Source organism: Monodon monoceros, unplaced genomic scaffold (assembly GCF_005190385.1).
Source record: "Monodon monoceros isolate NGI ecotype Baffin Bay Population unplaced genomic scaffold, NGI_Narwhal_1 Super_Scaffold_21, whole genome shotgun sequence".
NCBI classification, from domain to species: domain Eukaryota; kingdom Metazoa; phylum Chordata; class Mammalia; order Artiodactyla; family Monodontidae; genus Monodon; species Monodon monoceros.
In genome coordinates, this window is record NW_021703778.1 from 67,428,722 (window position 1) to 67,454,574 (window position 25,853).

General features: G+C 41.6%; 1 protein-coding gene across 11 annotated transcripts in view; it reads left to right on the forward strand.

Moving 5' to 3' along the window:
• Window positions 1-25,853, forward strand: part of ZNF609 (zinc finger protein 609) — a 227,329-nt gene that overhangs the window by 15,858 nt on the left and 185,618 nt on the right. For 10 of the 11 annotated variants that reach the window (XR_003795802.1, XR_003795800.1, XR_003795799.1 and 7 more), the window contains one exon: window positions 13,586-14,459. Coding sequence is in view for 5 of the 11 variants with exons in the window: in XM_029236918.1 (XP_029092751.1) it covers window positions 13,713-14,459 (747 nt within the window). In the remaining 6 variants the exon portion in view is untranslated. Of the gene's footprint in view, window positions 1-7,305; window positions 8,490-13,585; window positions 14,460-25,853 lie in introns of those variants that run through there. The other variant, XR_003795801.1, reaches the window with a different exon arrangement.

Consider the following 25,853-nt stretch of genomic DNA (forward strand, 5'->3'; position numbering starts at 1 on the left):
ATTGAAAAATGTAAATTAAAGATTGAGATGACTTGGTATCATTCATATCATTTACTGGGGCCAAGGCGATGGGTTAGTTTATATAAGGAGAAGTCACAAATGACAAATCATTGACAGTTGTGTGTGGACAGAGTTGTTACCAGTGGACATTGTTTAGTTTTGTTTTTTTTTTTGCGGTACGTGGACCTCTCACTGTTGTGGCCTCTCCCTTTGCGGAGCACAGGCTCCGGACGCGCAGGCTCAGCGGCCATGGCTCATGGGCCCAGCCGCTCCGCGGCATGTGGGATCTTCCTGGACTGGGGCACGAACCCGTGTCCCCTGCATCGGCAGGCAGACTCCCAACCACTGCACCAAGGAAGCCCTAGGTTTTTTTTTTTTAATATTTGTTTATTTGGCTGTGCCGGGTCTTAGTTGCGGCATGCGGGATCTTCATTGCAGCTTGCGGGATCTAGTTCCCTGACAAGGGATCGAACCCAGGCCTCCTGCATTGGGAGCGCAGAGTCTTAACCACTGGACCAGCAGGGAAGTCCTGACACTGTTTAGTTTTAAAAGATTTTTTGTTAAAGTCAGGCCAAAGGCTATTTAAAAACTTTAGTCTTGGAAAGGGAGAAAATGTTTTGTTGTGCCTTAGCAAACTGACTTTCTGACAGTAAACACTTCTGTGTAGGTCCACAGTCTCTTCTCTGCCGTTCTAAAACCCCAAAGTTCTGAAAGCTGAAAGATTTTTTGTAAGGTAGGCACAAACCTGACTTCAGCTAATGAGGCTATTTATAACCTTTTTTGGTGGTTGTTCTATTTCAAGTAAATATTTATTCATTTTGTTGTAAGAATATTAATGAGTTTCTTGTCAGGGTGCTGTTCCAGTTTCTACTGAGAGTATTAAACTGTGTATGGTATACTAATTATCTCAGCTTTTTATAGGTGAAATAACTGAGGCTCAAATAAGTGCAGTGACTTGCCCAAGATTCTTACACATCTAGGGGGGAATAAAGAGTAGACTTGAGCTTTTGCTGCCTCCTCCTTTGTCTTGTTTTGTTTTGTTTTCCATTGTACTGTGCTGGTTTCTCATGACTTTACCTCCAGAAACCATCTCGATAAGTTCTTCTAGGTGGAAGGGTTTAAGTAGTGACACTCATTTTATTTGACATTTTAATAAATGTTTTACAGAAGTGACATATTCAGGTTTTCTCATGACATTAAGCTCTTTCAAGTACTTAGGTTCCCAAATTGTTCAAGATTATACTTCTGAAATATCTTGGCTGTGTGTGGGGAATGAAAACTAGAAGATGAGCTTCAGTGTGCATAGTATTACATTTAAAAGAGGCAGAAGGTCCAGGGGACTTGCCTGGTGGTGCAGTGGTTAAGAACCCGCTTGCCAATGCAGGGGACATGGGTTTGAGCCCTGGTCTGGGAAGATCCCACATGCCATGGAGCAACTAAGCCCATGCACCACAACTTTTGAGCCTGCACTCTAGAGCCCACGAGCCACAACTACTGAGTCTGCGCACCTAGAGCCGGTGCTCCGCAACAAGAGAAGCCACCACAATGAGAAGCCCATGCACCGCAATGAAGAGTAACCCCCGCTCGCCGCAACTGGAGAAAGCCTGCACACAGCAACAAAGACCTAATGCAGCCAAAAAATAAATAAATAAATAAGAGGCAGAAAGTCCAAACCACTTTGTTAGCATGAGTAACTTCTAGCTAACAATTATAGCCCCCAAAGGAGACTAGAAATCTTGGTAAGCTATCCCTCAAAAAATTAGCTCAGTGTGCTGCCAGGGAAATGCTAGGCGTCATTAGGAAGAGAACTAAAGAAAGATAAAAATAAACTTCCCTCTATACAAAAGCAAGGTTTGTCTTTGTGTTACTGTGCGTTCTTTGCATCCCTAAGAAATATGTATCAGAGCTGGTGGCCAAATGAGATGAAGGCTTTAATGAAGACATGTAAAATGAAAAAAAAAAAAAATCTTCAGCTTTTAAAGACAGAGGGAGTATTGTCAAACCCTATCAGGCGATGAGAAGAACATATAGACTTGTTCACCAGTTCTTAGGATCCTGTATTGGATAGAGAGCACCTTTTCAAATTAGAAATGAATTTAGCTTAATTATTGGGTTGCTCTTATCAATAGTAAATAAATAAAATTTGTTAACACTAGAGGTAGTAGAAATTAAAAAAAGGGTTTAGGGCTTCCCTGGTGGCGCAGTGGTTGAGAGTACGCCTGCCGATGCAGGGGACACAGGTTCGTGCCCCGGTCCAGGAAGATCCCACATGCCGCAGAGCGGCTGGGCCCGTGAGCCATGGCCGCTGAGCCTGCGTGTCCGGAGCCTGTGCTCCGCAATGGGAGAGGCCACAGCAGTGAGAGGCCTGCATACCGCAAAAAAAAAAAAGGGGGGTCTAGAAGGCTTTCTTGTGTTTTTTTAAATTAAAACTTCTTATTTAAGATAATTGTAAGAGTCTCATGCAGTTGTAAGCATAATACAAAGGAATCCCTTGTACCCTTTACCCAATTTCCCCCAGTGGTAATGTCATGCAAGTATAGTACAGTGTCACAACCAGATATTGACATTGATACAATCCACCCAGCTTGTTCACATTTCCCCAGTTTTACTTGTACCCATTTATGAGTGTGTATATTTAGTCCTATGCAATTTTATTACCACCGGTCAAGATACAGAACAGTTCCATCACCACCAAGGTACCTCACATTGCCGTTTTATAGCCACACCTGCCTCACTTCTGCTACCCCTCTTCCTATCTCATAAGATTTTTGATAAATTATTGGATTAATATATTTTATAATAACCTGTCAAGGGGATCCAGGAATATTTGGGGGAGTGTATCCTTAACTTTTTATAAAATTATTTTATTTTTTAATTTATTTTTTCAGCATTCCAGTTTACTGTATTTATTGTAATGGAGTAATGACCCCTTTAAAAATCAGTGTCCATTGATGGACAGGAAACAACTATTACAATGAAACTAAAATATTTGAATGTTACAAATGAAAAATAAAATTAAATATACAATCTGTCTGAATAGGAATTGCTTTATGCTCTCTTAGAACTTTGCATCTATTTCTTTTTAATTAATTATGGAACTATAATAACCATATAAAGTTATTTTAAAATGTTTTATTTATCAGATTAATACATGTACTTTTTTGTTTTTGTCTTCCCATGAACTTTATATTAAAAGTCAAATAGTAGTATGGCTTTTAATGAAAATCAGTAATCCACTGTTTACCCCTTCCCATCACCAAGTCTCACTCCCACTAGGCACCTGCTTTAAAATTTTCAGTCTTTTTCTTGTATTTACTCCCATATTTCTAAGTAATAAATAATATACACTCCTATTGCCCTCCCCTTCTTATCAAGTCAAATGTTTGGTTTCATCAGTATCCATTATTTATTGTGTTAAGTAAATATTTATTATTGAACCGTTTAGTATACTACTATTATGTTTGTTTGGTTTTTTACATTTTAGTTTGGCTGCATCGGGTCTTAGTTGCGGCACGTGGGATCTTTCATGGCAGCATGCTGGATATTTTGTTGTGGTGTGCGGGATTTCTCTAGTTGTGGCGTGCGGGCTTCTCTCTAGTTCTGGCATGCGGGTTTTCTCTTCTCTATTGTAGCGTACGGGTTTTTTCTCTCCTCTAATGTGGCGCGCAGGCTCCAGGGCACGTGGGCTCTGTAGTTTGCGGCATGCAGGCTCTCTAGTTGAGGCGCACGAGCTCAGTAGTTGTGGCGCATGGGCTTAGTTGCCCCACGGCATGTGGGATCTTAGTTCCCAGACCAGGGATCAAACCCGCGTCCCCTGCACTGGAAGGCGGATTCTTTACCATTGGACCACCAGGGAAGTCCCCTGTTATGTTTTCTTATACAACTTATGTTTTTTTCCAGGATTTAATATCATTAAGTACCTCACTGTTTTTGGTTTGTTGTTATTAATTCTTTCAGACTCTCCAACAGATCTATAAATTTCCTCACAATATAGTCAAACACATGGTAATCCTTAAATGTAGCTCCCTTCCTTCCTTCCTTCCTTCCTTCCTTCCTTCCTTCTCTCCTTCCCTCCCTCCCTCCCTCCCTCCCTTTCCATCCCCCTAAATATCCTGTGGGGATTGATGGCATGATTCCCTTTTACCGTGATCACATAAAATGCTATTTTAGGACCAGGACCATGATCCAGTAATATAGTCCTTTTATTCATAGGTGTTTACTATTTTACCTTTTTTTTTAATATAATGTGCATATGATAATGTGCATAAAGTACACCAATCTTAAGTGTACAACACAGTTTTTACATGTGTATATAGCCATATAACTACCATCCAGCTTAAGATAATAGAACACTTCCAGCACCCACAAGGTTCCCTCATGCTTCTTTCTGCTCAGTCACCTCCTCCCAGACATGACCACTTTTCTGACTTCTGTCACCTTTGATTCATAGATATTTAAAATGTGCTAACTGAACGTTTTAAGTCTGATAGAATGTATCATACATTTAAGTATGAGGCTTCCAAGGGATTGCTTATGTCCAGAAATCCTGATTTGTGGGCTAGCCCTATTTTGGGTAGCAGCTATGCATGGATGAGACTGAAGGCTGAGAATACTCCAGAGCAGTTAGGCATTTTTTAAGAAATGTGGGGACTGGATTGTTTTCTTACTTTTCCCCTAGACTCTTGGTAAATCTGTATCCTTTATCTGTATCTTACAAGAAAGAGGAATCCACACTCTGTTCTAGTAAGTTTGAAGACTGTTAGGTAATTGAGACAGCGTATAACTAGTGACAAATCAAGCTCAAGTAAGAATGGAGATGAGAAATGGCAGCCTTGGCAGTGTTATGATTCTGCGCATTGAGGAAAGCAGTGTTCATTCACTCATTTATTGACCAGAATATTTATTGAGGGAGCACTGTGACATAAACACTGTTATTAGGATACGATGGTGAGCAAAAGAGATGCAGCCCCTTGCCCTCAGGATGCGTGCAGTCCAGTGGAGGAAACAAATGTTAATCAAATCATCACACGCACTGGGAGGTAGGATGTGAGCAGGGAATGTCTGAGGTAAATGCCAAAAGGCAGTAAGGTGGGAATGGGGTGCAGAGGACAGAGTGTGGCCATGAGATGAGGCTGGAGAAGTCAATCTAGCTTAGATATCCTAAGGGATGTGTGTGTGAATTCCACCATTTTTTATGGTTAGTCTAACAGTGTAGATAGTATCTTTTTTTCTTTTGGCTGCCCCATGCAGCATGTGGGATCTTAGTTCCCCGACCAGGGATCAAACCTGTGCGCAGTGGAAGCACGGAGCCTTAACCACTGGACTGCCAGGGAAGCCCCTAGATACTGTCTTTTGATAGAGAAGTTTTCTTTGTGTGCTTTTTAGAGTTACTATAGGATAGTAGTTAAGTAAGAGACTTAGGAAGGGAGGTGAGGTCTAGAATATAAAAATGAAGGTAATTCCTCATGTTTCCTGAAAAGTGCTTAGGTTTTTTTTGTTTTGTTTTGTTTTAAAATATTTATTTATGTATTTATTTTATTTGGTTGTACTGGGTCTTAGTTGCACCACATGGACTCCTTAGTTTCGTCAGGCAGGCTCCTTAGCTCCAGGGCTCCTTAGTTGTGGCACATGGGCTCCTTAGTTGTGGCATGTGAACCCTTAGTTGCGGCATGCATGTGGGATCTAGTTCCCTGACAAGGGATCGAACCTGGGCCCCCGGCATTGGGAGCGCAGAGTCTTATCCACTGTGCCCCCAGGGAAGTCCCTGCTTAGGTTTTTTCCTTTCCCCCATTCCTATGAACCTGACCCATATTATTCCCTGTTTTAGAGGTGAGAAAAGCTCTGCCACAACAGTTCTGTGTGGAGGGCCAATTTCTTAGATCTCCTGATTCCTAAGCTAACTCCACTATTCACTTTTTTCTTGAGAATTTGACATCACCTCTTTCTCTTTAGTACAGAATGTTTACCTCTGGGGAAAAGAACTAAATTATAAAGGGCTACATAGCCCTTCAGTTTTTAGGGGAGGAGGGATGGTAGAGCTTTATTGTTTACTTTAGATGATCTTTGCCTTCTGCTTATACATAGGCCTTGGTAAGGGTTTTCTCTGTGAACCAGTTCCACCAATGAATCCCTATAAGGTTGGGGCTGAATTATTTACATGTTTAGTATGCTGTTTAGCCTATTGTGAGATGTATGCTGGCACAGAGCAGTATTGACAAACACCAAGGCTCTAAACCTGAGCCCTGTTGAATAATTATGTCTAGTGGAAGTGTCATTTGCTTATGTGAAATGAAACAGGTCAAGCCTCATAATCTTACTCTGAGAATAGCAGCCTGTGAGGACCATAAAACTATTCATGAGGTGCAGGTTATAAACACTGAGGGACTGGAAGATGCTACACTTTTGCTCTTCTGTCCTTAGGTGACACATGGTCAGATGAGCCCTGTTGAATTGGATCCATCTTCTCAAATTGGCACTCTTAGTCTATCTTTATCTGATCCCCATTGGAGATATAAGCTGAGAGGTATGGTACTTGAGGAGATGACACAGTTCCTTTGTTGCAGTAATTAATGTAATAAATTAAGGAAGAGACCCAAAGGAAAGTTGATTGTTTCTTGTTAGAGCCCCAGTTGGAAATTCAGTTGATTAGTGAGCTCTAATGTGGCAGCTGGAGAGGGAGATGCCTGTTCTTCCAGCTGGGTAAGCTCAGAGTCACCACGGATGGTTTACATGCTGTACTAGCCTCACCTGAGGTTGGCTGAGTATGTGATTTCAGGGTAGCATCTGGAATTCAGGGAAGATGGTATAGTTTGGTTTTCTCTCAACTTTGTTTTATCCCACTGCTTTATTGACAATTCCCTAGGGCATCAAACCCTGTGAACCTCACACAATTTAGTTTTGAAGGCCTGTCAGGGGGGGTCAACAACCTACTGGACTGGAACAGTTGGCAAAAGAGATAGTCCAGATGTTAAAACCATGAGCTTTGAGGTTGGTACCTTGGCCCTGAGGGATTTTTGAAGCAAGATGGAGTCTTTTTATCAGTCAGTATAGTGTAGGATTTTATGAGCCACATCTGAAGGTAGGAGTAGCCTAAATGGAAAACCAGAGTAAGTGAAAACCACTGAGTAATTGAAAGAAGAAAGGATTGCCGTTTTCTTTCGTAGAACTCAAATGAATATCAGTACTACCTGTAATTTAATTTGTAAAAATTGTTTTAATACTTATTTTTCCTTTATTTTAAAAATACTTTAGGTCTTTATACAGTGTATAACCATGAAGCAGGCCTATTTAAGTTGAGACCCTAGAACATTGTGAGAATATTTGGGTCATTTTATACTTTTGAGTTGTCATATTTTTCAGATTTGGATCCTCATAATATGCTTAGAACCATGATGGAGTCTCCCTCCATTTTATAATAAGAAAATTAATATTTAATGAAGCAACTTGGCTAACATCCTGGCTAGGGTCATTGGAAATCTGAGTCCAGAAATCACATCTCTTTTTTTTTTTTTTTTTTTCAGAAATCACATCTCTTGATTCTCAGCTCAGTTTTGTGTTCTACACCATGCTGCCTTCCTAAAATTGAGTGTAGCATATTTTTCTTTGTCCATATAGCTTTCGGTGAGAACTAGCTAGCCAGACGGATCACCCGCACACCCAAATGTGTGTGACCTGTGTGGTTGCAAGCAGAGTGTACTCACTCAAACACAACTGTCACTTGCACAGACCAAAGCCTGTAAGAAGATTGATCCAAAAACTGTAACAAGAGGGGAGGACAGATAAATTTACACTGGGAGAGCATTGGACACTTTGCTACTTAGACCAGATTAGCTATAAGTAATTGGCAGTTAAAGAGACCCTTTCTCTTTGATGCCCTGTAGGATGGATACAGAGCTCTATCTGGGCAGAAGGAGAAGTATTCTTCTTCATATTGTGTTTGGACATAAGTAGGGTCAGTTGTTGCTTATGTCCTCTGGGCAGGGGCAGAGACCTTGCGTGAAGACTCTTTTTCTCATTCTTAGTCTGGAAGAGAGGCCTTGCTCATTACTGAGGTAGGGAAGTGGTGTAATCTATGGCATGTGCCCTAGTAAAAAGCAATTAATGACCTGAAATGTATGATTACAAACCAGCCTGTGGGCTGGGAGTCTGAGAGATGGAGTTGGGTTCCAGAGAGGAAACTGGAATTTGAACTTTCATTGTTATAGATGCAGGGTATGAGGAGTGATTGTCATGGCCTATCTTGGTCCCTTAGCTATATCCACGCAGAGAAGAGTTCTTAGTGATCAGGTGCAGAACAAAGCAGAAATGGCACTGGCAAGTAATTCAGAGTTTGGTGAATCATGGTCCTAAATAGCGAAGTGTAGTACAATTAGACAGAAGAAGAGAGAAGAAGATATATCCAGAAGCTCCTGCAAGTTGAAAGTACTTTGTGGTCTCTGTAAGGTATTGGTTCTCCTGATTCTGCACTTTCTCTGCCATGGAAGCAAGAGGTCAGTGCTTTTCATTTCCAGCTACCATGTTAGTTACCCTACCTCCTGGGGTTAAACATCTCTGCTGTGAACTGTCAGAGAGTTTGATTATTGGCTGTATGAAGCCAGGGATGTGGTAGGGAGCAGATGGAAAGTGGTCTGGCTGCTGTAGCCAGGCTGATTAAAGAATCCTTGGCAAATTTTCAGTATATCTTTGGAAAGGTACCACCAAAGTTACTATGAAACCTGCTGGGTTTGGTAAACTGAATTTCTGAGAAGTCACCTGGTTGAAAAGTGGTACTTACTTAACTCACTCAGAAATTAGAGGACAGTGGCTCTCTATAGAGCATCAGGACCACTAAATATCAGTCCTCAGGATATGTTTTCTTTGTTTGCGTCCTGGTCATTCAGAAATTCTGGGTAGTTTTCTAGTAGGGAAAGCACTTTAAAAAAAAAAATTATTTATTTTTATTTTTGGCTGCATTGGGTCTTCGTTGCTGCACGCGGGCCTTCTCCAGTTGCAGCGAGCAGGGGCTGCTTTTCGTTGCGGTGTGCAGGCTTCTCATTGCGGTACTTCTCCTGTTGTGGAGCATGGGCTCTAGGTGCGCGGCCTCAGTAGTTGTGGCTCACGGGCTGTAGAGCGCAGGCTCAGTAATTGTGGCGCATGGGCTTAGTTGCTCCACGGCATGTGGGATCTTCCCGGACCAGGGCTTGAACGTTGGCAGGCGGATCCTTAACCACTGCACCACCAGGGAAGCCCAGGGAATGCACTTTTTGATAGGTACATTAACAGAATTTCAGATTTGAAAAAGGCCCTGGGCATATCCAGACTACTCCCTGTCACACATAGAAGAATTCTGTAATTTGCTTGACAGGTGATTATGGTTTTTCTGGTCACTACTTTCAGTGATAAAGATATGGCTTCATTAAGCATTGTGGGTCATTGTTGGGAATTCCAGGGTATTACATTTTTTCCTGAGTTAAACATCTGTCTTTCTGTAACTTCTACTTACTGGTCCATTTTATACCCTCAGCATCACAGAATAAGTTTCTCTCTTCCACATTGCAACCATCATATATTTGAAGCTAACCAGCCTGTCTCCCTTCAGCTAACTCCTTTCCAGATTAAAGAATACCAGTTTCTAAGACCTTTCCTCTTACGAAATGGTTTTTTGGTGTTTTACTATACTCTAGGATATCCCTCCAGTTAATGAATATCTCACTTAAGATGTGGAACTTGAAAATGAGCACAGAGCATCAGATGTTCTTTTCATCTCCAGCTCCCTTTTAAGAAGAAGCACAATTTAAAAAACATGTTAACAACAATATTTCTTTTTTTTTTTACATCTTTATTGGAGTATAATTGCTTTACAATGGTGTGTTAGCCTCTGCTTTATAACAATATTTCTTGCTTACTAGAAAAAACAAAACAATTCGCCATGACATATGGAATTGGGACAAAAGGAATTTGAGGAAGTGTCTTTCCTTACTGATGTTAAGGCTGAACGTTCTAGGTTCAGCATTATTGCAAGCATTGATTTTGCCTCCTATCTTTTCCAGGAATATCTGCGTTGAGTTTACTCTTAAGATTACAAAAATCATTTGGTATTTCTGTTTACAAGAATTATTCAACTTTATGCTGCACTGAACTGATTTTAATGCTTCAGATAGTTTTTAACAAGGTGGATATATATATATATTCTTACATAACTGAAAATCTGTTGTTTTTACACGTGACAAACAACTTGACTCAGTGAAAGACTCTTGAAAAATAACCTTTTCTCTTCAAAATTCTTTGTAGATTTTTCATTCTCTTTTAACATTTAATATTGCAGAGCAGTCTGAGGTTGGCCTAAGTTTTGTCCTTTGTAATTCAAATATTTTGTTAGGATGTCTGCAAGTTTGGCTTTTTTTAAATTGATTTTGCTGAAAAGGTAGTGAACTTTTTCAAGATCTTTTTCAGCTCAAGGTGTTATTCATATATTATGCCTTGATGGGTTGCTCTTCTCCCGTTTGTTCTAGTCTCTTCAGTTTTGCTTTGAGTATTGTTAAATACTTTCTCTGTCTTTCGATTTCCCTCATTGTTTTCTTTTTGCTGTCCTTTGCCTTTGCCTTCTGGAACAGTATCTCAGGTTTTCTTGTAATTTACAGATTCATTTTCCACAGTTTTAGTTCTGTGCTTTTTTGATTTCTGTATGAATTTTAATTGCATTTTTCATTTCCTTGCATCTTCCTTTTTTAAAAAATAAAATCAGATTCTTTTGTCTAAGTTCATATCTTTCCATTTCAGCCTAGTATCTTCTTAATGCTATGTCTTCTTTAGTGTCATATTTTGTTTACCCTGCTCCATACGACAGGTCAGCCAGTGCAGAACTGTCAGGAGCTCTCAGTGAGCACAAACACTTTTATGTACTTTATATTCTTCCCTTTATATACCTTTCCAGAGTCTCTCTTCCATTAGCATCGTATTTTCTAGAGGAAGGGTTTTTGTTTATTTGTTTTTTGGAGGAAGGTCTTTTGAAAGTTTTACTGAATAAACAAACATGGAATTGTTCTTATGGTTACATTACATACTGATGATAGTGCAGCTCAAGAGGAAAGTGGGTAAGTGTTAGATGAATGTGGGTTATGCTCTAAGCCTCACCACAATTGCAGAGATTGCAGAGGTGACAAATGATGATGTTGGGAAGAACTATGCTTTAATAATCCTTTGTAGTGCTGATTCAGTTGGCATTCCCATTTCTAGAAATGCCTTTGTCCCTCATAATAGAATTATTTTCAGTATCATGTTCCACTGCCTTATACACTCTCACTTGCTACTGTATTCCCAGCACCTAGTTTAGTGCCTGGTACTTAGTAGGCAATTAATACACGTTTTTTTGAATGAATTAGTGTATAGTATAGAGAATTCCAAACATTTTACTAAAAATTTCTTCAGAATTCTAGATCACTATCAGAGGTATCATTTCTTTAATTTTTTCAGAGATTATGTTGCCTTTACCTTGTGGGTGGCATTTTTTCATAGTTCTTTTTTTTTAAATTTATGTATTTATGGCTGCATTGGGTCTTTGTTGCTGCGCGCGGGCTTTCTCTAGTTGTGGTGAGCGGGGGCTACTCCTCATTGCAGTGCGCGGGCTTCTCATTGCGGTGGCTTCTCTTGTTGCCAAGCACGGGCTCTAGGTGCACAGTCTTCAGTAGCTGTTGCACACGGGCTCAGTAGTTGTGGCTCGCAGGTTCTAGAGCACAGGCTTAGTAGTTGTGGCGTATGGGCTTAGTTGCTCCGCGGCATGTGGGATCTTCCCGGACCAGGGCTCGAACCCATGTCCCCTGCATTGACAAGTGGATTCTTAACCACTGTGCCACCAGGGATGCCCCATAGTTCTTATGTGATGTTTTCCCACACACACAGTTTTTGCTCATCATTTTATGAAGTAAGATCTATGTGGACTCAACGTCAGCAATGGTTAGTTGTTGACACTAAGCTCTCTACTTGGGTAAAGGATGTATTTTCTTCTCAGACCTATGGCTAAATGGCAGGTTAATGTGCTGCCATTATTAATGCGCTGAATTTCTCTCTTACATCCCAGTTGCTGTCAAGCACTCACTTGGTATAGCTCTGCTCTCCTAGGTGACATCTTCTCTTGAACTGCACCCTGGTTCTTTGACACTGCCTTGAGAGAGCAGGTGGAAAAGTACAATGTGTCTTATCTCTGTTAAGAGATATTGATGGCATTTACCTGTTAGATATTTACTTTGTAGGATTCATTGTGCCACCTCTGTTTTACCCTTTCTGCTCTGTCATCTTATGAGAGTTATTTTCTATATGCATATAGAAAGATGGTAAACGGGAGTGAGCAAGAACAGAAATCTTTGGTTTCATCATAAAGTAATAGCTGGGGGCTTCCCTGGTGGCACAGTGGTTGAGAGTCCGCCTGCCGATGCAGGGGACGCGGGTTCGTGCCCCAGTCCGGGAAGATCCCACATGCCGCGGAGCGGCTGGGCCCGTGAGCCATGGCCGCTGAGCCTGCGCATCCGGAGCCTGTGCTCCGCAAAGGGAGAGGCCGCAACAGTGAGAGGCCCGCGTACAGCAAAAAATAAAAACAAAATAAAGTAATAGCTGGATGGTGTATGTTGGCTGCCAGGTTTTCTAGATGGTACACTCCCAAGGAGAGGTATAAATTGCCTTTTTTACCACCCACCCCATGCCACCCCCTTTTTTAGCTATCTCTGTTCCATGTGGTGAGGCCCTGCTATTTATCAATATAGTGCCATCAGTCTTATACTATTAGAATGTAGAGACTTCTCCCACATTCTAACATGAGGTTTTTTAGTACTGTTCAGTTATTGATAGGGTAATTTTTTTTCTGTGTGTGTGTGTGTGTGTGTGTCTTCCTGGGTATTTTAGTGGGTAGTGAGAAAGACTACAGTGGATTCTGCTATTTAGACATAATTTGAAACCTGGAGTTTAATAAGGCTGGCTTAACTGAACTGAAGCTGATGGGTTAAGTCCTCTCTGAGGATTGTCTCCTCTAATTGCAGGTTTTGCCCCTATCCTGATATTGTATTTTTCCCCAGTTCTGTTTGCTTTTCTCTTTTACTTACCCACAATTAGATACCACCACCCCCAGCAGTAGAATGACAAGGAATCTATATTATTTTTAGTAGGGACAGGCCCTGTTAGTAGAGGGATTTAGCCTTTGCTAGACTATGTTCTGAATCTCTGATAGTTCAAGAAGAAGCAAGGAGAAAAGAGGTATGAGTAAAGTTGTGCTAGAGGATGTGCCAGGGCCTGTATTGATTGAGGGAGGATTGCCGCCTGGCAGTGGTAGTAGAAATAAGTCTCTTGGGAATGGGAAACTAACTCTAGAGAATTCCTAGTTAAGACCGCCGAATTTCCGGGCAATTGCAAATATTGTACTCTCCCCTGTGGAGATGGAGTGGGAATTAGCTTTTCCCTTGGTCCAATGTGACTTGGTTAGAAATACAGCTGAACCTGTTTGTCTTGTCTATTGTGGTGTGATAACCACCTAGGAAGGGTCTGTTTTTTGTGGGAGTTTATTTCAGCCTCTTTGCCTGTATTGTTTCCTTTAACAGCTCTTTAAATTTTCTTTTTCCAGCAATGATGTTGTCCACTGGGCATATACTGACCAATGTGGCAGGTCTGAGAACATAGCTGAAGCTGAAAATAGGAAAGCTGGGGGCAAGGAAGAGCCTTGAATCTTGAGGTGGGACGTTGACTCTAAGATGTCCTTGAGCAGTGGAGCCTCCGGAGGGAAAGGAGTGGATGCAAACCCGGTTGAGACATACGACAGTGGGGATGAATGGGACATTGGAGTAGGGAATCTCATCATTGACCTGGACGCCGATCTGGAAAAGGACCAGCAGAAACTGGAAATGTCAGGCTCAAAGGAGGTGGGGATACCAGCTCCCAATGCTGTGGCTACACTACCAGACAACATCAAGTTTGTGACCCCAGTGCCAGGTCCTCAAGGGAAGGAAGGCAAATCAAAATCTAAAAGGAATAAGAGTGGCAAAGACACTAGCAAACCCACTCCAGGGACGTCCCTGTTCACTCCAAGTGAGGGGGCAGCTAGCAAGAAAGAGGTGCAGGGACGCTCAGGAGATGGTGCCAATGCAGGAAGCCTGGTTGCTGCTATTGCTCCCAAGGGCTCAGAGAAGGCGGCTAAGGCATCCCGCAGTGTAGCCGGCTCCAAAAAGGAGAAGGAGAACAGCTCATCTAAGAGCAAGAAGGAGAGAAGCGAAGGAGTGGGGACTTGTTCAGAAAAGGATCCTGGGGTCCTCCAGCCAGTTCCCTTGGGAGGACGTGGTGGTCAGTATGATGGAAGCACAGGGGTGGATCCAGGAGCTGTGGAGCCACTTGGGAGTATAGCTATTGAGCCTGGGGCAGCGCTCAACCCTTTGGGAGCTAAACCGGAGCCAGAGGAAGGGGAGAATGAGTGTCGCCCGCTAAAGAAAGTCAAGTCTGAAAAGGTAAGAGGTGGCCAGATCTGGCTGCCCACTGCCAGTCAGAACTGCCCTGGACTAACCGCCAAATGCTATGTGCACTCTGTGGGAGCCTCATTAGTTTGTGGGTAATGACCAATTACAACGTCAGAGCAGCTGGTAATGATAACGTGGTTTTGTTCCAAATTAGGGGATTCCCTACAGATTCATTAACAGCAGGCCTGGACATTTTGGAGAAGAGTGTCTGTTGTTGGGGGTAGCTGCTTGGTAGAATGAATTCTCCGTAAGTCAAGAACCTCCAGCCTTGTCCTTGTACCACCTCAGATACTTGTTACTAGAGGCTGGCATCAACCTTTATATGGTTCCCAGCTTGACTGACATTTCATCCTTAGAGTCATTGATAAACTTAACAAGTTGATAAACTTAGTAGGCTTTCAATTGAGTGCTGTTTTTAATGGGATAAATGGCGCTGCTGGGTCTCTGGAAGAGAAAAGGGTTAAGTAACTTTCATTACATGGTATCTACCAAGTGTTCTGTTGGTGACTGCCAAAGAGCAAAAGGTCACAGTTTGGGGCAGGTAAACAGTGGAGCAGGAGGTACTGAGGTACTTAATCAGGTCTTATGGATTAGTGTAGTGGCTATGAAAGTTTGGCCTTGAAGGAGATTCTTTGGCCACTAAAGTATAGTTCTTGGCTGGGTATCTCCCTCAACTATTGGGAATCGAGGTCTCCTGGTGGTTTAATAGCTGCCAAATGGTATAATGATACCTTGCCTTCTGCTTGACTTGGAAGGACAGGTGCCTGCAGCCCCACAAGGGGTTCTCCTCCTTTGGGAAGATGATCTTAGTTCATGTCTCAGTAAATGCAGTTTGCAGGCCTAGACCAGAGTGGGTGTGAATCTAGGGTCAGCTCAGGCTGCCTTAAACTTCTGCAGCTTACAATTTCCTGCAAAGTGGCTGGCCTGGTAATGTGCTGTTCACTGGCTCTTGATTTTCCGCTCTGTGTTCTGCTCACCCTACGCTTTCAGCTGATCCCAGCAGACGCAGTATAAATTGATTTCTCTGTAATTGCATCAGCTGCAGCAGGGAATACCTCTTTCCATTATGTAAGTGTTAATAGAGGCAGGATGTGTATGTTTGGGTGGTGGTGTCCTCTCAGTGCTAGGTTACGCTTTCTTTGCTGTAGGTGTTTTGGTCCTTGCCTCTGGCACATCTGTGACTCTTAGCAACATCTGGCCTTCCCTGGTAACAGGACTGTGAATTTTCTTCCACTAATAACACAATGGTTTATTCCCTTTTACCAGTGGCAGCTGCCAGAGAGTCTGCCTATGTTTAGGTGGCAGATGCTACAGTCCACCTCAGCAGAGTCAAGTTCCAGCTGGTTACTGGCATGGTGCACCCTGTGCTGGCTGTGATTTACCATTTTCTCTGGGGTGCAGATGGATAATACTGTTTTAAAGAGGCTTAGGAGTACCAGGAGTTCTTGCTTCTATTCCAGGCCCATTAGACTGTTCCCTACATCTGGCTCCAGTAAACTCTTGCCGTATATCCGTGTTCATAATCTTTGTTCTTCCTGTGCTGAAAAGTGGCCACTTCTGAGGGTGGCCTTCAGTTTCCTTTCTGTTTAGAACTCTTGACTCATATTGCAATCTTCTAAGCCCAGTAGTGGTCTGTGGATGAAAGGATTAATGATGCTTATCTTCATATTGGATTTAAGTCTAAATGTCCTTGAGAGTCTCCAACAGAGAAGCAATGGAACCCTTTTTCTTCTTACAGGTTCAGGGACTGGTTGGGTGGCTGCCCTTCAGATTATAATTGGGCTGAAAGATGCAGTATATTCAGCTAAGAATACACCTTGGTGCCAGGGAGGTTTGCTTCTTAATAATATAGCTGTGTTATATGCCTTCTCACCCCAAAAGACTGAGACTGGGGCAGTGGAATGGGAGAGAAAAGGGAAAGAGACTGTGCTGCTGTTTTTGGAGGAAAGGTAAAATTGCTGAGAAGTACTCTTAGAAGAGGAAATTTGCTGTGCAGTTTGATGTCACTCTAAGCAAGAACCTGCTTTCTCAGTTCTTTTCCCTGTTCCCTCAACCCTCTTGAACAGTCTGGTTCTGTGGGGTGCCATTCTAAAGCATTTGGCCATTGAAATAAATAATTATGTAAATAAATATTTGGAAGTTGCTAGGAGATGAAAACACTGTGCAGAAAGACAGCGTTTCTGGAATGGGAGGAGGGAAAGATGCAAAAGGGAACGCAGGCTAGGAATCTCGGAGTGGAGCAGCTTTTGAGAAACAAGGATCCCAGGGTGCTGGGCATAAGAGGTGTTTGAGTCGGTGTTTGATGATTAATACTATAATTCATAAGCTAAGTCTTTAAAAACTTCCTTAAGATTTTTGTCTCTGAGATATGGGCTTGCCTATGGCTTAACTGGTTTGGAATGTTTTCTTCCATGTGGGGGACAACCAACAGAACCAAAACAACAAAACAGATGTTTTGATATAATCTAGGAATTACATACGCTGAGCTGGAAGCTGTCATGAAGAGGGAAAACTCATAAAATTTGGAAAGTGTCTTAGCTGGAGTCTCCTTACCCATACCCACTCCTGTAACCCCTTGGAAACAAGAGACAGAAGACAAGTGGAGTTTGTGGTGTAGGACAGAATTGTCACATGTCTACAACTAGCTAATGAGGGAGATTTGAATATTCTAATTCTCTACCTCAGGACCTCCTCTCTCATCAAGGTGGGTATCTCAGTCTATGGCTGAGCGAATTTCAGTCAGCCAAGAATGTGAATTTCCCTTCATGGGATCCCACTTTTGCTCCACCACACCTCTCTCTGGCAGGCTTCACTGTGCTGTTTCCCAGAGTTCTAGGAGAGACCTAGAGAGTCTTAGCAACTACTGCTGCCCTGAATTGTCATTGAACACTCTTGCCTCATACTTCCTGCCAGCTGAAGAGATGGGGGAGGGAATGTTGAGGAATAAACAAGACAGAGCCTTCCAGCTCCTGTCTGTTCCTTGTCTTTGGTTTGATTGATAGGTTGTTGAGTTAGGGATGGAAGGGGAGGTAGGATGAGGGAGAGTGCCTGTCTGAATGTCCCCAGCTTAGTGCTCACGTTACCACTCTGACAGGCAAGAAAAAAGAATTTACAAACCACAGAAGGCAGTGATCTATCTGTGTTGACTCTGAGTTGGGGCTTAAACCAGGAGTTTAAGGTGAGACTCCTTTTTTTTCCAGATCGTATAAAGTAAAGCTCTAGTGGCTAAAGGATCTAGAAGTTTGCAGCCAGAAGCTCTCCTTGTCTCTTCAGCGGCTGCTTTTGATCTTGGAAGGTAGAAACACTGCACTGTGCTTTCCCCATGTTTGTGTCTCAGCTTCTGCTGCTCTCAGAATGCTGCATACACATATTTACCACTTCCCCCATTAGTTTAGGAGACAAAACTAAAGTGTGCTCTTTGCTCTTTCCCCTTCCAATCATGTTTGCTATCATATCCTGTGTTCTAAGAGCATCTTCCTTTGCCCTTGATTTTGTTTTCTTGCCCTAGTTTATGCCTTCCATCTCATTTCTCTCGTGTTGCAATCCCTCATTGCTCAACCAAGGTCAGGTCTCTTTTATTCCTTCTGATCCAGGGCTTGCTCTCTTAACACCTTCCTCCTTCACAAGCTGTTCTTTCTCAGCTAGTGATGAAATAGCAGTTAGCCTTGCTTCCTGAAGCCAAATGCCCTCAAGCATTTTCCTTCTTGGAAAAAATTAAAAGAAGTTGATATTTATGTGGGACAGAGATGCATTCTCTAACTACAACGAAGTCTGAGCTTAATTTATTTTTTCTTCAGCAGCTCTGTTTTCCATCCGGGTGTTGTAATTCAAGGAGGGCCCTGAGAAAGATTATCTTGTCCAATCTCCTCACTTTATAGAAGAGGGAACTGAGACCAGGGAGGTCATGTGACTTACCTAGACTGTCACAGGTAGTCAGTGGCAAAGCCAGGTTTTTGTTTACCAGGTTCTTCTGGCATATTGTTACTCTGGGATTCTTAACAAATCCTTCATTGTTATGAAGGATTCTGTTTTCCCACTTAAAGACTACCTCAGAAACATTGGATGTAAATGCCTAGGTGCTCTTAAGACTGCTTTCATTTGTTTTCTATACCGATTTTAATATTGTAGGCACTCAGTAAACAAAGGATCTTTGAATTTCACTTTCTTTGGTAAGGTGATGATGTTTACAAAGAACAACCATTTATAGCTGGTGCTGAACCTCCCCTGTTATACATACAGACGGAAAGTTACTTTTTAAACTGCTACTTTGAGTTTGACTTCTTGAGAGTGTGTGTGTGTGTGTGTGTGTGTTCTGGAGTATTGCATTCAGTCAAATTTTCATTGTAATCATTGAGGCATTGCCAGTTCCCTCTTTATTTGGCAATTGCAGGTATGAAAAAAAAAAAACAACCCTGCCCTTGTGCTTCTTGGATATATCACTAACAGGCAGACCGTAAATGTATTGTGGATATTAACTGTTTTGTAAAGAGATGATACTGTTAGATACCATTGTCATCTTTCATTCATTCTGTATATTAACTGAGTGCATTTTACATTCCAGGTATTGTGCTTAGTACTGGGTGTACACTGGTGAACAGAACAGAGATGGTTGCTGCTCTTTGCTTACAGTTTACCATCTAGAGCAGAGTTCCTGAAATTGTGGTCCATAAAACCATGTGCATCATATCATCTGAATGTCAGAAATGCAGAGTCTTAGACCTTACCCCAGATCTGCTAAATAAGTTTTAGGGGTAGGGGCCCAGAAATCTGTACTTCCAGAAGACTCTCCAGATAATTGCTATATACTTTAATGTTTGTGAATTTTCTTTAACCATCATTAAAGGTGGACACTTCATAAGTTGGGCATTGGGAGCCACTTCCAACCTAAAACACCAGTCTTGTAAACTTAAACTGCACATGAGCTCTTATGCATAACTTAGTGATTAAGAGTATAAAGTCTGGAGCCAAACTACCGGGGTTTGTATCCCAGCTTTGACACTTATTAACTGAGTGATATTGAACAAATTACTTAACTGAGCTACCTCAGTTTTCTCATCTGCAAAATGAGGAAACAATAGTTCCTTAATAGGATTTTTGTGAAATTCAATTAGTTAATTCATATAAAACACTTAGAACGGTGTTTGGCACATACGGAGCATTTAGTAAATATTACAAAAGAAGAATAACATGATTTGAGTTGAAATATGTCTCAGTTTGCTGTAGGCAATAATGGGCTGAAATATAACAACATACCACCTATACCGGAAGCCCAGTATGAATAGATAAGCATGTTGGCTAAGACGTGCAGCACTGTTCTCAGGAGAAGTTCCAAACCTGGATTGGGAAGCTTGAATGCTGGTAATGTGTTCTAAAGGCCCTGATATAATTTATAGTGGGGTTTGATGAGGTAGAAACCAGAAATTGGCTTCAAAGGATATTGAAGTGGCCTGTTGAATTTCAGATTTCATATGAATTGAGTTTCCTTTTTGGCCATATCCCTGGTATGGGGTTGAGTATGTTGGATACATATTACTGTGGGTTTGCCAGCAGGTGCAATCTCATGTATGCTGGAAGAGCACTAAATGTTTCTGTTTCTGCACAAGAGTACATGGAAAATCTAAGTCCTAGTCCTTAATCTTCCTCCCCCAGCGTGAACTTGTATTTTTGCCATTTGTGTATAAGAGCTTTTACCAACAGAGCTCATCCAGGGAGGCAGCAGGGCTTGGGCTTTCAGGCTGGAGATGGCAGTAACATGCACAGCTGAGATCCTGCCACTGCTGGTTGTCTGAGCCCTCCTCTCTGTGGTTTTCACTCTTCAGGCCATGCTTGAGTAACCCGCCTCCAGAGCTGCTGACAGGGCTGTGTTCAGAGGCCTTGGAAATTACACTGTTCATTTCCTTATCATCCCCTGACCTGCAGTGCAGAGCCTTCTGGTGCAGGAACAAGGCAGAAAAAAATCCAGACGGCTCCCAGCCAGCATGTGTCAAGGGCTTCAAAGAAGGAAATTGGACTTGCTCACTTAAAAACCTTGGGGTTAGGCTTTGATTTTTGGTTCCTGCCGAGAGTTATTTGTGTGTGTGCGAATGTTCTATCTCAGTGTATATGTATAGAAATGAGTCTCTGCGTGGCAAAGCTGTAGAGGAGGAGCATCTGAAAGTAGAGAGCAGAGAGGAGATTGCTTTTCTCTTCACTTAATTTCCCAGTTGTGCCATTGGGATGGGCCTGGAAGGATTACCATCAGGAAAGTGCTAGGCCATATTAATATTTTAAAATATATTTCTCTAGGTACAGTTTAGTCACGGTTGAGAGCACCCACCCGAGTAAGAAGCTTCCCAGGCTGGCTGAGGAGACATTTTTAACAAATCCTATTCTCTGAAGTTGTTCATCCTAGCTGACATTGACATAGTCAATATTTAAGCTACCTAAGAAAGTATAGAGTTTGGGTCAGTCTTCAGTAAGAGGAATAGCTCTTTTGAGATGGAGAATAGTATGACAAAGGAAAGATAGGGATTCATAGCATTTTGTGATTTTTTACTTATGGAGCAAGATTCTCTTGTTTTCAGAGCCTGTCCTTGTGTTTTTAGTGTTATGAAACAAGCTACTTCTTTCTTCCTTTGGGCATTTCTCTTGCCTTAGGAGACCCAAAGGAAACACTTTTCAGACTGAAGAAGTAATATGTGCCTGGTAAGGTTCTTGAGCAGAGTTTACAATCATTCTGACCTTAATTTTCCTTTTTCTGGATTTCCACTGCTTTAATGTCATTTGTGACATTGGAGCCCTTGTGAAGTGGGGGAAAAGAAAGTCTTTTAGCTTTCAGAACCTGGAGATGTTTTTAAATCCTAAGTGTCTCTCTTGTTGGAAGTGCTCCGTAGAGAAGTGTTTTTACATGAGAAAGGTGACAGCTGAGGTGAGAGAGAATTACTTCCTTTTAGCTTCTTATAAAACTGTTATCCCTATACCAGCAACATCAGCATAGCATCTGGGAACTTGTTAGAAATTCAAGTATCAGGCCCCATCCCAGGCCCCCAAGTCAGAAACTCTAGGCTTAAGGCCCAGCAATTTATGTTTTACCGATAGCTCTCCCATTGATCATGATACACACTAAAGTTTGAGATCCGCTGTTGTAGAGCACATTGTCCTCTTAATAGTGAAGATCAAATTCACCAAAGACTTGAAGGGGTAAAAAGTAACTCTGGACAGTAGGTATGATTTTTTTTTTTTTTTTAATTTCCTGAGTGATGTTCAGATATATCTTTTCTCTTTATGGGCAAACTGACAGGAACCTAAAATTGGAAGCAATCCTAAGGGTTTGGGACTTTGAAAGCAAAAGGGATATTTAACTTTTGTGTGTGTGTGTGTGTGTGTGTGTGTGTGTGTGTGGTACGTGGGCCTCTCACTGTTGCGGCCTCTCCCGTTGCGGAGCACAGGCTCCGGACACGCAGGCTCAGCGGCCATGGCTCACGGGCCTAGCCGCTCCGCGGCATGTGGGATCTTCCCGGACCGGGGCACGAACCCGTGTCCCCTGCATCGGCAGGCGGACTCTCAACCGCTGCGCCACCAGGGAAGCCCCTGAATTATTTTTCTAAGCATTGAAATGGCTATAACATGATTGTTTTAGTAAATGTGCTGCCGAAGCGAGCACAACATGATTGTTTTAGTTCGGAAAGTTTTTTTTTCCTTCTGTTAATCTTTGAAGAGTGCAGACTTTAGCCTTTTGAAAGGATTAGAACTACAGGCAGTCTAAATGGTCAAGAGAAGAATAAGGATTGAGATGCTTCTTTTTGTGAATTTGTCACTAGCTGCAGGAAATAAAAAGGCAGTTCTTAGATTTTTAGGAGGTGGTCAGTTTTCAACTTGAAATATTGTCCACTGGGAGAGTACAATTCGACTGTGTGCCTGTGAAAAATACACTAATTGAGTATTTTCAAATTTGAGACCACTGGGTTCCAGCCTTAGTGGCAAATACTAGCTTGGTTTAAATGAGCCAAACCTTTACATTAAATCCGTTCTTGGCCTTTTTTTTTTTTGATTGAGGTATAATTGACATAATATTATATTAGTTTTGGGTGCACAATGTAATGATATAATATTTGTATATGTTGCTAAATGATCACTTCAGTAAGTCCAGTTAACATCCTCATTGTTACAAAAAAAAATTCTTTTTTTCTTGTGATGAGAATTTTCAAGATTTACTTTCCTAGCTACTTTCAAATATGCAATACAGTATTATTAAATATAGTCACTATGCTTTATGTGATATCCCCATGACTTATTCATTTTGTAACTGGAAATGTACCTTTTGACCTCCTTCACCCATTTCGCCCACCCCCCACCCCCTACCTCAGGCAGCCACCAATCTGTTCTCTATGTCCATGTCCTCAGGATTTTGTTTACTTGTTTTTAGATTCCACAGATAAGTGGAATCATACGGTATTTATCTTTTTCTGTCTGAATTATTTCACTTAGCATAATGCCCATTCATGCGGTCACAAATGGCAAGATTTCATTCTTTTTATGGTCAAATAATATTGCATTGTGTATATGTGTATATATATACACATGCACACCCCACGTTTTCTTTACCCATTTATCCATTGATGGACATTGAGGTTCTTTCCATGTCTTGGCTATTGTAAATAATGCTGCAGTGAACATGGGGGTGCATATGTGGTTTTTTTTAATGTCTTTTCAAATCAGCATTTTTGTTTTCTTCAGATAAATACCCAGAAATGGAATTGCTAGATCATATGGTAGTTCTATTTTTAATTTTTTGAGGAACCTCCAAACTGTTTTCTGTAGTGGCTGCACAATTTACATTCCCACCAACAGTGCACAAGGGCTCCCTTTTCTCCACAACCTTGCCAACACATGTTATTTCTTGTCTTTTTAATAGCCGTTTTAACAGGTGTGAGGTGGTATCTCATTGTGGTTTTGATTGGCATTTCTCTGATGATTAGTGATATTGAGTATCTTTTTGTGTACCTGTTGGCCATCTCTTTGTATTCTCTTGGCCTCTGTTTTTGTTTAGTAATGGGTTCTCTTTACTGTAAAAAGTTTTTTGTAAACTGGTACTCCAGCCCACTCAGCTCAGACTTGACATTTCCTATTTGATATGTTTCTTTAGAAGTTAAATACTTAACTCTGCACTGACTGGTACAGAGAGTATTGTAGAAAGGAGGTGTACATATTCATCATATACCAACCAAAGTAGCATGAGGTTAGAGAAATTCTGGATGAAGAGTCTCTTGGCGCTGAGGCTTCTCAAGTGGAGGTGCATGTCAGAATCCCTTCTGGAGCTTCTACAAAGTAAAAGTGCCCTACTGAAGTAAAATCTACAGGGTTGGGGACCCCAGGCATGTACCTATTTTTTTAAAACTTCAGCAGGTACTTTTAATGTGCCTCTTGGTTGAAAACCACTGTCGTGGGCTTCCCTGGTGGCGCAGTGGTTGAGAGTCCGCCTGCCGATGCAGGGGACGCGGGTTCGTGCCCCGGCCCGGGAAGATCCCACATGCCGCGGAGCGGCTGGGTCCGTGAGCCATGGCCGCTGAGCCTGCGCGTCTGGAGCCTGTGCTCCACCACGGGAGAGGCCACCGCAGTGAGAGGCCCGCGTACCGCAGAGAAAAAAAAAAAAACCACTGTCGTTGCGGAAAGGACTTTGATTTCACTATACAGCCTCTGGAAATCCCTGTTAGTCACTCAGCCAGGGAACATTTAAAGTTCTTGCTTTTTGCCATTTGCAGATGGAGCTGTGCGCTGCACTTTAGATATCATGTGATCCTCAGGTGTTTTACAGCATGGTCAAGATCTTCCTCCAGCTTTCCTTTTTCATTGCTCATTGTGTTGGGGTCATTTAGGTATAGACATAATGAATCTGACTTCTCATTATCCCCTTAATTAGGAGAACTAATTAATAAATTTTTGATAGTTATAGCCTTTAAGGTAGAGCATCCAGGGCTTCTCTGGTGGTGCAGTGGTTGAGAGTCCGCCTGCCGATGCAGGGGACACGGGTTCGTGCCCCGGTCCGGGAAGATCCCACATGCCGCGGAGCGGCTAGGCCCGTGAGCCATGGCCGCTGAGCCTGCGCTCCGCAACGGGAGAGGCCACAACATTGTTAGGCCTGTGTATCACAAAAACAAAACAAACAAACAAACAAAAAAAAGTAGAGCATCCATATCAGTGTTACTGATTCATTTTAAAATTATTGTTTCAGATTTTTTAAAGCAAATTTGAACAAAATTCCTATGACTAGATATGTTTTGCCATATATAGGCAACTTGTGGTTTTTTTCTATTTAAATTGGAGGGGAGCAGAAGACAGGTTTAGATAATCTAAATTTATTGCTAATCCAAAAGCAGCTTCTTTTCTTTTTCATTTGTGAATGTATTTCTGTGCTTATGTTGGACAATAGGTGGTCTTAATTTTCCAGAAATCCATGACACTCCAATATAAAATAATGCAGCTATCCAATAAAGACTTGTTCCTGAGCCTTCTTCTGGACATATTCAAATTAAACATGCTGTTTTAAGAAGAGACAGCATCACTTCACAAAAGTAGTAGAGGTTCACTGTCTTTCTTTGCTTTCTTTTTGTAAACACATACTATTTCTTTGAAGTCAGGAAGAAAATTAAATGCTTTTGAGTATAAAGTATTTCCCTACTGGGATTTTAAGTCTCATTATAGTTAGAATGCTAATTGTTATCAGAGATGAACACATACTTGAATATGCTGCAAACTTATAGTTAAAAGCATTATGGAATGTCATGTTTGGGGCAAAATTATAATCACATAACCTAAAATTTTCATATAATAAATTTTTTTTTAAATTCGGCTGCACTGCACAGCATGTGGGATCTTAGTTCCCTGACCAGGGATCGAACCTGAGCCCCCTGCAGTGGAAGCACGGAGTCTTAACCACTGGACCGCCAGTGAAGTCCCTATATAATAAAATTTAAAACATGGTTTTTAGTACTGATAATTGTATTATCTATGCTGTCAAAATTTACAATAATCTATACTTAAATGGATCTTTTTAGGTTTTTGAGTATGCATATACCATTGCAGAGGAGGAGAAAAAATTGGCAAATGTGGGGAAGAAGTCATCATACAAAGTGACTACACATTTATATACACCATATTAGACTAGATCTTAATTCTATCAGTATGCAGATTCCTAAATATCTGGTAGAGTGTCTGTTTTAGATAAAATATGCCATAAGGCATTTTTCATTTTGCTTATACATATGTTGGAGATTGCCATACTGGCTTCATAAATTCAACATGAACAATTTTTTCTTTAGCATTGAAACAAACCATTATTTCTTCAGTTGCGGTCTCATGTAAAAGCTGGCTTGTGTTTGAGGACTGTATTGATAAAAAATATGTATT